At 39.8% G+C, this 13,949-nt stretch overlaps 4 protein-coding genes across 6 annotated transcripts; 3 read left to right on the top strand and 1 right to left on the bottom strand.

Moving 5' to 3' along the window:
- The first annotated feature begins 198 nt into the window (after positions 1-198).
- Positions 199-5,608, top strand: e(y)3 (enhancer of yellow 3). The gene is made up of 5 exons (XM_065303336.1): positions 199-638; positions 728-3,723; positions 4,209-4,451; positions 4,510-5,199; positions 5,262-5,608. The coding sequence occupies exons 1-5, from the start codon at positions 497-499 to the stop codon at positions 5,466-5,468; spliced, it is 4,278 nt and encodes a 1,425-aa protein (XP_065159408.1). The 5' UTR covers positions 199-496; the 3' UTR covers positions 5,469-5,608.
- On the bottom strand, positions 5,609-8,881 carry LOC135792668 (V-type proton ATPase catalytic subunit A). Of its 2 annotated transcripts, none has more exons than XM_065303328.1 (5): positions 8,732-8,881; positions 8,106-8,188; positions 7,702-8,042; positions 7,353-7,642; positions 5,609-7,292 (listed from the first exon to the last, which is right to left on the bottom strand). In XM_065303328.1, exons 2-5 carry the CDS (start codon positions 8,176-8,178, stop codon positions 6,155-6,157), a joined length of 1,842 nt encoding a protein of 613 aa, XP_065159400.1. In that variant the 5' UTR covers positions 8,179-8,188; positions 8,732-8,881; the 3' UTR covers positions 5,609-6,154. The 2 variants fall into 2 exon arrangements, with proteins under 2 accessions (XP_065159400.1, XP_065159401.1); XM_065303329.1 differs by having other exon boundaries at positions 8,677-8,834.
- Positions 8,882-9,087: 206 nt separating this feature from the next.
- Vha36-1 (V-type proton ATPase subunit Vha36-1) lies at positions 9,088-10,852 on the top strand. The gene is made up of 5 exons (XM_065303333.1): positions 9,088-9,249; positions 9,356-9,473; positions 9,543-9,690; positions 9,796-10,011; positions 10,072-10,852. Exons 1-5 carry the CDS (start codon positions 9,209-9,211, stop codon positions 10,296-10,298), a joined length of 750 nt encoding a protein of 249 aa, XP_065159405.1. The 5' UTR covers positions 9,088-9,208; the 3' UTR covers positions 10,299-10,852.
- Positions 10,853-11,289: 437 nt separating this feature from the next.
- On the top strand, positions 11,290-13,565 carry LOC135792672 (uncharacterized). Of its 2 annotated transcripts, XM_065303335.1 has the most exons (4): positions 11,290-11,475; positions 11,885-12,113; positions 12,557-12,826; positions 12,886-13,565. In XM_065303335.1, the coding sequence occupies exons 2-4, from the start codon at positions 11,916-11,918 to the stop codon at positions 13,069-13,071; spliced, it is 654 nt and encodes a 217-aa protein (XP_065159407.1). In that variant the 5' UTR covers positions 11,290-11,475; positions 11,885-11,915; the 3' UTR covers positions 13,072-13,565. The 2 variants fall into 2 exon arrangements, with proteins under 2 accessions (XP_065159407.1, XP_065159406.1); XM_065303334.1 differs by lacking the exon at positions 11,290-11,475 and having other exon boundaries at positions 11,735-12,113.
- Positions 13,566-13,949: the final 384 nt, after the last annotated feature.

Here is a 13,949-nt window from a genome sequence, read left to right as displayed (position 1 = left end):
TGTTTAGACCATTTCAAATTCCACGCAAAGAAAGATAAATTCATGCGAGAGTCATAAGTTGAAATGAAATAGAAAAAAATAAACTCTAAAGCTTATTGAACACAGGAACTACTGGTTCCTACTAATGTAGGAATACTCATACTTTAAAGGGTTGTAAATCTCTTAGAGTAGGCAATAATTTCTTTAGAAAAAGTAAACTTTAGGTGTAGCTTTTGTTTTAATTTATGCAAGTGCATAAATTTGATAGTATTACCATGGGTAACTATGAAGAAGTGACAAGTGAGGTAAAGAACTGGATGCGCTAGTAAGCTATGGTAATGAGTGTAAGAGAGAAGTATAATAAACAGAAATGGCGGGCTGTTGTTAGTTTAGCTGGTGTTTCTTTGCTGTTAGTGTTTACTGCTTCGAATTTAACAATTCAACCAAGCGACCCGACGTTTAATTCCTTTATTTAAAGCGGCCTTTTCGTGAATGCTCGTGTGATATTAGTGAAATCATGGATAACGAAGCCGCGGATGCCGCGGACGCAGCAGACAGTGCTTTAACCTCAACCATGAATACCATCAACACGACGCCGACCACAGACGCTGTTCCCAGCTCATCATCGGACGCTAACAACGATGCAATGGAAAGCAAAGGTAACTGCGCGTTTGCAAGATTTAAATTTTTACATTCGGCGCACATTTTCTCGTTTGAAACCCTATTAGAATTGCTCCATTTCTTTCAGCCATGGAGGATACAATCACCAGCACATCTGATGAAGTTGATCAAGTTGGCATTGCTTCAATTGCATCTAGCACAATCACTAATCTAGGCACAGAAAAGCTTGATTTTGATAAGGAAGCAGATATGTTTGCTAATGACTTGAATTTGGCAACTACTTCAACTGTAAAGATTACTGAAAATGTAGATGACATTGTTTCAGACTTGGAAAATTTACTAGGCAATCCTGTGGTTGACTATAAAGTTGATGCAGGGGTAGCTAAAGAAATAACTCCTAATAGTGAGCTAGAAGAAAGTGACCCTGAGCTTAGCTTAGAAAATGTTCCACTAGTTCTAAACAAGATTGACAATGTTTTAGAGCCTTCTACTCAGACAGAAACTGATATTGTGGTTGAACCCACTGAAAACCTTGCTGTTAATGTGACACAAAATGTTGATGAAACAAATGCTGTAGCTGATCATGTAATGATTGAACCAGAAACAGTAGCAGAACCAACATGTACTTCAGAAGAAATCCAATGTGATTCAATTCCTGTTGAAATTACACCCATTAATCAAGCAGAATCTCCAGTTGAGTCTATTGAAACTCACAATAATATAAACAATAAGGAGGCAATTGAGATGCCAGACACAAAAAATTCAGAAGTAGAAGAATTGTCAACATTAGAAATTACTTCTAGTGATGTTAACACTCAAAACAATGAAACTGATGATGTAAATTCTATTACAACTGATACTAAATCACCACCAGCTGAAAATGTAATAAGTCATTCTGAAGCGACCGCAACGATAGATCTGAATATTGTACCTAATATTATGCAAGAACCTGAGGAACAACCTATTATACCGCCAGAAGAAAAAGTAGAAGATGCAGCTGTTCCATTACAAGCAATAGATGAAGTGCAACAAGTATTAATTTCAAATACAGATGGAGATATTCCTGATAATCATAATATGTCATGTGAAAGAGATACTTTAATAACATCAACACTTGTTGATTCAAACAACGCGCCACCTCATTCTTTACCAGATCAACAGCCTTTAACTGAGTGTACAGCATCACAAGAGGATGAAAAATTTGTGGAGTTAATTTCTATTATTCCTAGTGAAGCAAATAGTTCAGAATTAGTAAGTGCCATTGAACCAGTTCTGCCTAATATAAACAATGATATAAAACATGACAAAACGCCGGATATCATCACCTCAGAAAATATGATATGTGAAAACTCGGAGAAAATTAACGTAGAAAAGATGATTGTTTGTGAGGAAGAGGATAAAGATGTGAACCAAGAGCAAAAAAGCGCAGATATTGAAACACCTAAGTTTTATCCTGAACAATTAGGTGTGAATGATAAAATATCTGAGTCTGTTCCTGAAGCAAAAGTGGACGATGAGCCGGAAATTGACCAGGAGGCTGAATTAGTTCGAGCTGCAATAGAAGCATCTGCATTTAGACAGGATACTAAATTAGATGACAGACAAGTTGAAGTTGCATCGACGCTTATAAGTGATGATGATGTAATAAGGGCGGCGATTGATTGCACTGCTCGTAATGAGGAGGAAGATTTAATCAAAGCTGCACAGGAATGTCAAGTCCGCGAAGTTTGCGAATTAGAGTATCCATTAGAAACGCGAAGTGTTGAGTTACAGGTAACGTCAACAACTGTACCTGTGGATACGGATACTTCCCGAATTGTTGAAGAATTAAAACCAATTAATTTGATTCCAATGGTTGAAGACATAGACCAGATGACTGATTATCAAAAACCTCTCGAGATTGTTGTTGACAGCAGTGCCAAGGAGGCCGAATCAACTACTATGCATGAAGATAGTAACAAAGAGTCGTCGGATGATGATAAACAAGAGTACAGTTCCAAAATATCACAGAGTCAAGAGTTAAAGTTAACTATTCGTAAAACAAAAGCAGAGGAGTCGTCAATATTGAAAATATTTGATCCTAAAGAACCTGTTATTGAGATTAGCCCATCGGAGTCGGAAACTGATCAGGAGCCGGAGTCACCTCTTCCTAAACTTGTTATCAAACAGGCGCAAGTGAGCCCGAAAAGGAAAAATGATACTTCCAGTCCATTCAAAATTACGATCAAACCAATCCCTCCAAAGGGACAAGATGAAATTGTTGTGCAGAAGTCAAGTCCGAAGTTGATTATAAAACCGATTGTAAAACCCGATGAGGAAATGCACCACAGTCCGAAGATTACTATAAAACCGATTCCCAAACCAGAAGAACTTGAGCGTTGTAACAGTCCCAAAATTACTATCAAGCCTATAATTAAACCTGAAGCTTGCATCAGTCCCAAAATTAAAATCAAACCCATTGTTAAACCCGACGAGGAACCACATTTCCACGATGAAGAACGCATTGTTCTTAAAATTAGCAAAAGGGAGCGTGATTCGACACCTAAACGTGGCTCGACGCCAAAACGCGACGCAACTCCGAAGCCTGAAGAGAAAGAGGAGAAAGAAAAGTCAGGGAAATTAAAAATGAAATTCTCTATGAGTGGTGGTGGACATGCTCATATTGTAAACGAAGATGATTCTGAAACGTCGCTTGAAATTGAGACGAAGCGAATCAAACTCAGTAGCGATACTACTTTTAATGACTCACTAGTGTCGATGGATTCATCTTTCATGACTAACATTGATAGTCCGGTGGAGAAGCCCGTCACTCCAACACCTAAACGGCGTGGCAGACCACGGAAGGTACCATTGCAGGTACGAGTCGAAGACGAAGAACCTGTTGTGGTAGAGACTCCAATGGATATGGATCAGGACCTTGATGGGTATGACAATATTGGACATCAAGAGGCCGAAGCAGTAGATGAAAGTAAAGGAAGAAGTGGACGTCCGAAGCGAAGTTGTCGAGGTCCATCCAGCGTCCGAGATACTCTTGGTTTAAAGCCGCTTGGGGAACGAGGACGTGGTAGAGGCAGAGGACGGGGCCGCGGAAGAGGCGGGGTAGAGGTCGAGGACGAGGTCGGGGTCGCGGTCGTGGTGCGAAAGCACAGGATGCACTTCTGGAGGTAAGAAGTGATCGTGAAATATATGTTTTTGATGTTTAAGTATATACTCGTACGATCATTGCAGTTGCACGCTATTGATGAATCTGATTAGAAATCCGCTTCAATTTTAACCGCAATTGATGTCACATTGTAGTTTGAGTGTAAATAGGAATGGATTCACATTTATTTTGTAAAGTTTTTAACAATTTAACGAACACCAACGCGCGCGATGTTGGGAAGTAAGTTTATTTTTAGCCGATCATCACACCAATCTCTCACGGGGAAACATGTGATTATTAATAGATAAGTTTGTATTCGTGCAATCTGTCGGCTCATATACTCGCAAAACGATTTCTATGAATTTAATTTAAAATTTTACGTGCGTTGGTTATTGTAGTGTTTGGCAAAATTTTTCAATATTTACCACGAAATTTCTTCACGATATTAATAAAAGAATAAATGCAGAAAGAGAGGCTCGGCGAATCGAATTTGAAACTGATCAGAGAAGCTGCCGTCGCTGCGCAAGTAGATTCGTCGTTCGATGAGGTATGCGAGGATGTCGATGTGAATAACGAGGCATCCTTTGGGACACATTCAGGTGGTAGGAACCCGTTGGAGGAGCAAGAGGCCGATCCAGACCAGCCCGACGTGATGATGTATGAGGAGGATACTCGAATGAGCGCTGATATCAGCAGTCCCGCCAAGCAGGTTTGTGTAATCGAACAGCAACTTTAGAGTTGAACTGATGTATGTATTTTTTATCTAGGTGATTAACAATCCGATTATTGTGGAACTTATTGATGAGTCACAGTCGTCGATTTTAAGCACAGCGACCACTGAAAGCGCCAAAATGAAAAAGAATAAAATGGAGATTGAACCAGAAGGCGCTGTGATTTCAGCGGATCAGCTTGCCGAGTATTATTGGGGTGGCGGTGGACCATACATGCTGCAAGAACAAGTAGCACAATATCTGGGCATCAAATCATTTAAGCGAAAATATCCGGGTATTCCACGGCGGCAGGTTGATATGCAGGAGCGTGATTTCATTCGCGAGAGTGGTCTTGCTAGTGAGCACATGTGCGATCTGGGACTAACTGTTGTTAACTCTGCGGACATTTTGGATTTGATGTATTCGGATTTCCAACATAAGTATGAAGAATACTGTAAGCACCAGCGCGATCGACAAACAAAGGACATTGCTAACAAGCAGAAAGCTATGAGTTTGGCAGCTAGCCAGGAAAAGAACAAAATGGATATAATGCAACAAGCCGTAGAATCAGCGGCGCAGTGGAATGCCACTTTTAATAAGCAGCGTCGTGAAGACCGCAAGGCATGTATGGACTTGCAAACATTCACGATCAATTACCCCAAGGGCCGAATAAGGCAAGTTGACCCGCAGAAAATCGGACATTATCCGATTGCGCTTGTGCCTGGCCAATACACCGACTATTACAAGGTAAGACATTCGCTACCTGACAGGAGTCGAGCAAGTTTTTTTAAATTATTTATCAATTTCAGACGTATACACCAACAGAACTGAATAACCTGCCGTTGAACACGATGTTGTACAACCCAATCAACATTCCTGAAGATGAAAGTCAAAGTTCCGGTTCGGAGAGCGAGACCTCTTCTTCCAGTTCCGAGAGTTCTGATTCGGATTCCTCGGAAGACGATTGCAACTATTGCGCTTCGCCCGCGGCGCCCAATCGACGAGTTTACACTTGAAGTATTGACCTGCATTTGCTCTCGAAATGCATGAGCACCTACATGACCCTGTGTACATAAAAATCCTGTATTTTTAAAGTGACTGTATAGCATTAGAAATTATAAAACTGTCGAGTTTTTTTACGATATTATCGAATGAATTATTGTGCTCATTGTTTCTCATATATTTTCTAAATGTATTATTTGTTTTCATGTTTTTAAACTTTACATTGCAACAACAATTGCACTACGCTTAATTAAGTTCCTCAATCGACATCTATAACATTTTCTACGACGCTATAATTATTATCGGAGTAAATATTTGGGGGTGTAACAACATTCAAAAAACTGTACATTGGACGCGACTTAAAAACAACGGATACGAGTCAAATGGCGGGGGAGTGGATGCAACTTAGTGCGGTAATTTTGCGCGGCGCCTGCAGACTAATACTGGATTTAACAAAGCACCCGCTTGTTCTGCGTTGATAATCATAAAAACAAAACTTAACAAATTTCTGGAATGAATCGGTTTAGAAATAGTAGCCCTCACCGTTTGCGTTCTCTTTGAGTTTAAAACATTAGATGATCCTTAAAAATCTAATATAAACAATCGTTCGCATTATTGTACATTTAAATAGTAATGATCCGTTCGCGAGGAAGCAAAACTTCCTACACGCCGTTAGATATTAGTTATGCGCGAAGTGCGTTTAATCTTCCAAGTTCCTGAAGGCCTGCTGGATATCTTCATACAGCTGGTCGAAGTCTGCCTTAATCTTGGCTTCGCCGTCCTTCACGGGGTCTTTGAACTTCATACTGCTGAGCTGGTAGAGGATGTTGCCCATGGAGTCCCTGATCACGTTCCACGTGATCTTGTTCTCAGACTGCGCCGTGCTCTCAACCGCGTGCCTGGACATATCGTATAGGCCAATCATGTTCTTGAGCATACCGACGGTCTTGTAGAACGGGCAAAATCTGTCGTATGACGAATAAGAGTTCTGCTGGAGGAAATCTTCCTTCAACAGCTTGGCAACCTCAAGGGTGATCTTATCTGTTTCGGCGAGGGAAGCCTTACCGACCAATTGCACGATTTCGGAAAGATCTTCCTCTTCCTGAAGGATTTCCTTGACCTTGGTACGGAGCGGCACGAATTCGGCGAAGTTCTTGTCGTAGAAGTCATCCAGAGCGCGAGTATATTTGGAGTACGAGATGAGCCAGTTAATAGATGGGAAATGCTTACGCTGGGCGAGTTTCTTATCCAAACCCCAGAACACTTGGACAATACCCAAAGTGGCGGAAGTGACGGGATCGGAGAAGTCACCACCGGGTGGCGAGACAGCACCGACGATAGATACGGAGCCCTCACGATCTGGATTGCCGAGGCACTTGACGCGACCAGCACGCTCGTAGAAGGAGGCGAGACGTGCTCCCAAGTAGGCTGGGTAGCCAGAATCGGCAGGCATCTCAGCGAGACGACCAGAAATTTCTCTCAAGGCTTCGGCCCATCGAGAAGTGGAATCGGCCATCATAGACACGTTGTAACCCATGTCACGGAAGTACTCGGAGAGAGTGATGCCAGTGTAGATGGATGCCTCACGAGCAGCGACAGGCATGTTAGAGGTATTAGCAACCAGAGCGGTACGCTTCATGATAGACTCGGTAACTCCGTCGATTTCAACGGATAGCTCAGGGAAGTCACGAAGTACTTCAGACATCTCGTTACCTCTCTCACCGCAACCGACGTATACAATAACATCGGAGTTGGAGTATTTGGACAAAGACTGAGAGATGACAGTCTTGCCGCAACCGAAAGCACCAGGAATGGCAGTGGTACCACCTTGGACACATCTACAGAACAAAACCAATGATATATTAAACGGTTCATATTCTGATTTCTAAATAACTTACGGGAACAAAGAGTCCAATACACGTTGTCCAGTCAACAGCGGATGGTTAGCTGGCAGCTTTTCGCTGACCGGACGTGGCTGACGCACAGGCCACACTTGCAACATCGTATACTTGGTGCGCTCACCATCAAACTCCGTCTCAAGCACCACTTCATCGACGGTATAGTTACCAGATGGAGCAACGTATGTAACTGTACCCTTGGCCCTGGGTGGCAAAATCATCTTCTGTTTTACGAGTGTGTTCTCATGCACAATACCATAAATGTCACCTCCGGTAAGATGCGCACCCATCTGTTAATAAAATATAATTTAAATAAGATTTGTAATGCATCAATATGCAATCAGTTTACCTTGATGTTCAATGGGTTAAATTCCCACTTGGCAGTCCTAGACAATGCCGGTACGTTAACACCCTTCGGAATGTAGATACTCTGGGTTAAATCGTTGATGTCCTTCAGCGGACGCTGGATACCATCAAAAATGGAACCCATGATACCAGGGCCCAACTCAACCGACAACGGCTTGCCAGTACGAAGCACGGGATCACCCACAGTGACACCAGAAGTTTCTTCATATACCTGAATGGTGGCCATGTCGCCCTCCAGACGAATAATTTCGCCTACCAATTCATAGTAACCAACGCGTACCAACTCGTACATAGCCGATCCACTCATCTTTTCGGCGGTAACAACTAAGAAAAGATTGATTTATAGAAATTATAGGCTGATTTGCAAAAATTGTAATTTAAACTTACCAGGACCAGACACAGCATGGACGTATCCATAGCTGGCCTCCTTGTCCTCATCGCGAATTTTGGGTAAGGACATCTTCACGCTTCTGTATACAACAAGATGAACAATTTAGTTCAGTGTATTTTGTGTACTATTGTACTATCGTAGGCTTAAAGTAAATCAACTTTAATTGAACCTCAGCTGCTAACACTATAATACGCGTCACGTGAATATAACACATAGTTCACACCCGTATCTCGAGTATGCGAACCACATGATGTAGATTGGTTGTGTAGATAAAATGGTGGAATGTCATGTGCCGCTCTCTAGTTATTGTGTACTTAACGCGGACTGTACTGACTACGCCTTGCCCATGCATGTAACTAACAATATTTTATGTATGATTTGGGCATAAAAAGCGACTTAAACTAATGTAAATGGTATCCTCATCAAGATTGTGATCTATTTTTAGACTTAAGACAAAGTACGCAGCGTAAATTATGCGAAATCAACGATAGAAGGCGCAAATTAGGTCGATGAAACAAAAATCAATAGCCGTCTTACGAGGGCCTCTAAATTTTTAAATCTGCTTACCGCTAAAAGTTAGCTTATGAATTTCTGATTGTTTGTGATGATCTCTAACACTTACTTGCCGAAAACACAAACGATCGCCCGAACTGATCACCCAACAACTGAATTTCACTCGGCGGTCCGCACCACTAGCCGAGATCTTGTGATATAGTCAGCTGACCCAGCTGACTTACTCCACTCGACTAGCGCCATCAATATTTTGGCGAGGACTTCAAACATTTTAATGTTTTTTTCATTCAATAAAACTAATTATTGAATTAATTAGTTCTTAAATTACGGCATTTACATTTGTCACAAATTGTCAACTATATCTGAAATATACTTGCATACTTTAATGTCAAATTATTTAAAATAAATTCAAAATCAGTTTCTGCCATCTATGTCGCACTTGCCGTATGAATTTGGATTACTTAAAAGCATCATATGACCAAATGTCAGAAAAACAGGGAAGACTGTGAACGCTGTGTGAATTTGCGCACAAGTCAGCTGACTCCTGAAACTCCTTTATAGTTTGCACAGGGAATACTCGTCAAAAATGTCTGGAAAAGAAAGGCTTCCCATTTTCCCCTCTCGTGGGTAAGTAATTTGAACATGTATTATGTCAAATCAAAGAAATTCCAGGTCTTTTCCACTTGTTTGTATCATGCTGAACTTGGGAGTAACCCCATGTTCTCTTTTTCAGTGCCCAAATGTTAATGAAAGCTAGACTAAAGGGTGCCCAAAAGGGCCACAGTCTGCTGAAGAAGAAGGCGGATGCGTTGCAAATGCGCTTCCGTATGATTCTTGGCAAAATCATTGAGGTATGTTAGAAGTGTGTCATTCTAATTTACTGAATAGTATTGATCTAAACAATATTTTGATTTCTGCAGACCAAAACATTGATGGGTGAAGTAATGAAGGAAGCTGCCTTTTCATTAGCAGAGGCGCGTTTCACTACTGGAGATTTTAATCAAGTGGTTTTGCAAAATGTCACAAAAGCTCAGATTAAAATTCGTACTAAGAAGGATAATGTAGCAGGTAAAGATTTGATTTTATAAATGCAACACAATTTTTTGTATTGAACGCTAAATATTCTCCCAAACGGTCGTCGTTATTTGTTTTAATGAATATAATTATTTTCAGGTGTAACTTTGCCTGTATTTGAGAGCTATCAGGATAGTACAGATACTTATGAGTTGACTGGCTTGGCCAAAGGTGGGCAGCAGCTTGCCAAGTTGAAGAAGAACTACCAGAGTGCAGTGAAACTTCTTGTTGAGTTGGCGTCGCTGCAGACATCTTTTGTCACACTTGATGAAGTCATCAAGATTACTAACAGGAGAGTTAATGCTATTGAGCATGGTATGTATTCTCAAATAGGTTTGTGCCGAACTGAGAAGTAATTAATATTGATTTTTATAGTAATTATTCCAAGAATTGAACGTACATTGGCCTACATTATCTCTGAACTGGACGAGTTGGAGAGAGAAGAATTCTACCGCTTGAAGAAAATTCAGGATAAGAAACGCATAGCACGTGCAAAAACCGATGCGCTTAAGGCGGCTATGATTGCCGAAGGCAAGTTGAGGGAGAATGATCATCAAGCTGGCAACATGCTCGATGAAGGAGACGACGACATCCTGTTCTAATACATCACGCGCTCCCATATATCCGGCTACTCAACAATTGTAAGATATTATTTCGAACACACAAGGTGTCGTATTGCATTGAGAAACGTCAACTTAAATATGAAGTCATTTTCAATTTTTAATTCGGTTCATATCAACTCGGCTTATATGATTTCTTGTAAATAATTGTAATTGTAGAAGCGAAGAATCCGTTCATATTAATCTATTGCACTATAAACGATTGCAATAACATTAATATGATGCGAGTAGTCAAAACAATAATAAGAAAACGAACCAGATACATGTCCGATAAGTAAACAAATACACGTTAAAGCGATGTGGAGCATAATAAAGATTCCATTTTACATTAGGTTACTAAGGTAAACAGAGTTGATAAAGCATAGAACATTTATTTAGTGCAAGTTCTTTTATTCTAATTTAAATAGCTTAGATGCGTTCTTGACGCAAACTGTTATGTATTATAGATTCATAATAAATCTATGGTGTCCACAATTATTTGCGTGTTGAAAAAAATTTAAACATGTACTTGTTGCAATAAAACGTTTTGATGTTAATATTAAGTTTTTAAAACTAGGGATGCGAAATACCCTGTATATCCTGATCAATTGAACAATTTAGCTCTCAGATATATTGACATATGATATTTAAACCCTTTTATAACTGGCGATTTGTAATTGAGATATGAAAAGTAATGCCTCCATTCAATTCCTTTTCGGTTAAAGAATTAAATACCACCGCGATCACCGCATCAGTCACCCGAAATTTCCGAATACTTGACATTCCTAAATTCCCGCGTGTCGATCGTTTGATTAAATTTCATTTGGTCGTAGCAGTGCGGTGCGCGAATGCCCGCGCCGATACGATACGCATTCCCAACGTGCCCGTAATGATCCCGGGCGTTGCTGGAGGCGACAGGACTCCACTCCCCGATTCGGGGCGCATGGCATGCGTACGAAGCAGAGGACGAAACGGTGAGCGATATAAATTTCAGAGGCGGCTGTTTAGTACGCGCCGAAAGCTCACCGTGAAAAGGCCTATCTAAGAATAAGCTAAAGTCTTGCTCCTACTGGCCTGACAACGTAAGAAGAGCTTTGTTAAATTGATCCTTTAAGCCGTTGACATCACATATAGCCTACAGGTTGCTTGCAATAATTTGTTCAAAAATATCTTGCAGCAGGTAAGAAGCTAGTACAAAATCTAAATATGTTGATTTCTATTGCTGGTGATTGAAAGCAAATGAAACAAATGAAATTCAAGAATTTTTTATTATTTGTTGGATATAATTCGAACTGAAATAAGTTTTTAAAACAGGCAGTTGCGCCATGCACATTACTAACATAAGAATCAAATTAAATTGGCGGGCAAAGCAAAAACAATTTGACATTTTTTTGGTTGGCATAGATTTTTTTGTTATTTTTTTAAATTCCATTGATTGAAGAAGATTGACTTACTTTTAATTTAAAATACATTGTTATTGTAAAATTAATTTGAACATAATTCTATAGCCATTACATATAAAATTTAGTTTAAGAACATTTTAAGGGGAAAATGAGTAAATTATTGGTTCCTTTTCGCATTTATTATAGTTCTCAGAAAATTCAAAACTTCAAAGGTAAAATGGAATTCGCACCAATTCGCGCCAACAAATTTCAAGAGGTCATCGAACATTTGCGCGAACACTTCCCCGACGAACCCTTGAACGAATGTGTTGGACTGTGTAAGAAAAACGAACCATGTGAGTTGCTGGAACATCACGATCTACACACTCTCGAAGAAGGACTTTCTATCATGGCCTACGATCCAATTACCGGTGAGGTATGAATAATTTTCGATAGGTATTTTAGAAATATGTTTAATACTTCACACTAAAAATACATTTCTACATAGCAGTGCAATTATAATTTCAAATTTTATAATTAAATAATTAATAGACAAAAATGATTTTGCTCTTGTGGTCTATTTCAATGTGCTTTAGAATCAAACTAAATGAGTAACTGCTAATGATGCCTGCCAAGCCTTTTCACCAAAAACAATACGTAAAATACCCGCAAATATAAAAAATAGCGCGCTGGAATTTAACCCGAAGCGCTTTTAACCCCACACCCCCATTGACAATAGCTCGGCATATCCACGTCGTAATTGGAATTCTTTCGCGCTCCGAGGCTTCACGCTCCTTCGCTTTTTATAAGCGCTAGTCCTTCCTGTACGAGGATTTAATGAAGCGCAGCAAATTCTTTCACAGTCCTGTTTGCTTGCAGATAGCAGGCGTAGCGCTCAACGGCGTATCGAACAAAGGCGACAACGAGAAAGCTATCGAAGAGATGAAGGACATTGATAATCTCCAATACAAACAAATTTTCGGCTTGTTGTATAATACCAACCAAGAGATTGACCTCTTCGGAAAGTATGGGATTGATAAAATCTTTGAGTTGCGAATACTTTCAGTGAACTCCAAGTTTAGGGGCAAAGGCATTGCAAAGGATTTGTTTGCCAGAAGCGAAATGCTTGCCGAGGAATGCGGATATAAAGTAATGGGAAAATAATTAATCTTGCCTTAAACTTAAAACTAAGTGCAATTATTTTACAGTTAATGAAAGTGGATGCAACAAGTAGGTTCTCTCAGCGGGTTGCAGAAAGCCTCGGCATGATTACGGCAAAAGCAGTCCACTACGGGGACTTTCAAGATGAAAATGGTAAACACATTTATCAAATTGAAGCGCCGCATGAATACTACAAAATAATGATAAAGGAGCTAGGAAAGAAGAGTAACTAAACTTGTAATGACGCGTCTTGTGCCTGGGACAACTTAGCACTATGCTAAGAGACAATAAGAGTATAATTGAAACATCTCAAAACAAACGTATAATGTTAGAGCTGCCACTGCCATGCAGAAGTAACATTTGCGTACTTGTTACACACCCAATTGTTCCAATAAAACCCCTACAAATGTTTACCTAGTCAAAGGCAACTAACGCATAAACAACAAATTTAATATAACTAAAACAAGAGGCCAAAAAATACCATTAAAATATGCAAATCTGTTATAAATCATTTTCCAATTTGAGAATTGGATAATGGATAACTATTGCCTATTGATAGGTCTATTGATGTTCGTATTGTTGAACAATTTGTTATGGACTGAGTCGGGCAGAAATGATGTTTACAAATGTCGATGTTTTGTAATACCTATTACTATGTAAATGAGTGCAGTGGAAATGCGCGATCTATATTGAAATACATATACAAATATACGGAAATTGCAACGAATGCACTATGTATACTGGTTATCCTGGTGTAATATACTCCACATCACATTGATTTTTATTTTGCAGCAAACGAGGAAATTGCATTCTCTTGTTTAATGTTAGATAATATAAATATGTAAATTTGCAATTTTGTTTTCAGTTTTTTTTTTATAATAATTTGGTTTTGTTTCTAAATATTATTTTGTACCCAGTAAGTTGATATGATTTAATAAGACGAGACGCATCCATCCATGTTCATCTTAAACCCGGCGCGCCGGCTGTTCTTGTTAATATCATATCCTATTCCGGTCGGGGGAGTGAAACGGCTGGAATGTGGCGGCGGCAAGCGATCCCCCCGTTGCCATGCCGACCCTAGTACTACTGGTGATCGTATAAAATTGACCTT

Source organism: Atheta coriaria, unplaced genomic scaffold (assembly GCF_025399875.1).
Source record: "Atheta coriaria isolate IRGN ID8LTWV9N9 unplaced genomic scaffold, Caltech_Dcor_3.1 hic_scaffold_5_pilon, whole genome shotgun sequence".
Lineage (NCBI taxonomy): Eukaryota > Metazoa > Arthropoda > Insecta > Coleoptera > Staphylinidae > Dalotia > Dalotia coriaria.
The sequence above is the reverse complement of the archived record's forward strand: the minus strand, read 5'-3'. Positions and strand labels throughout refer to the sequence as shown.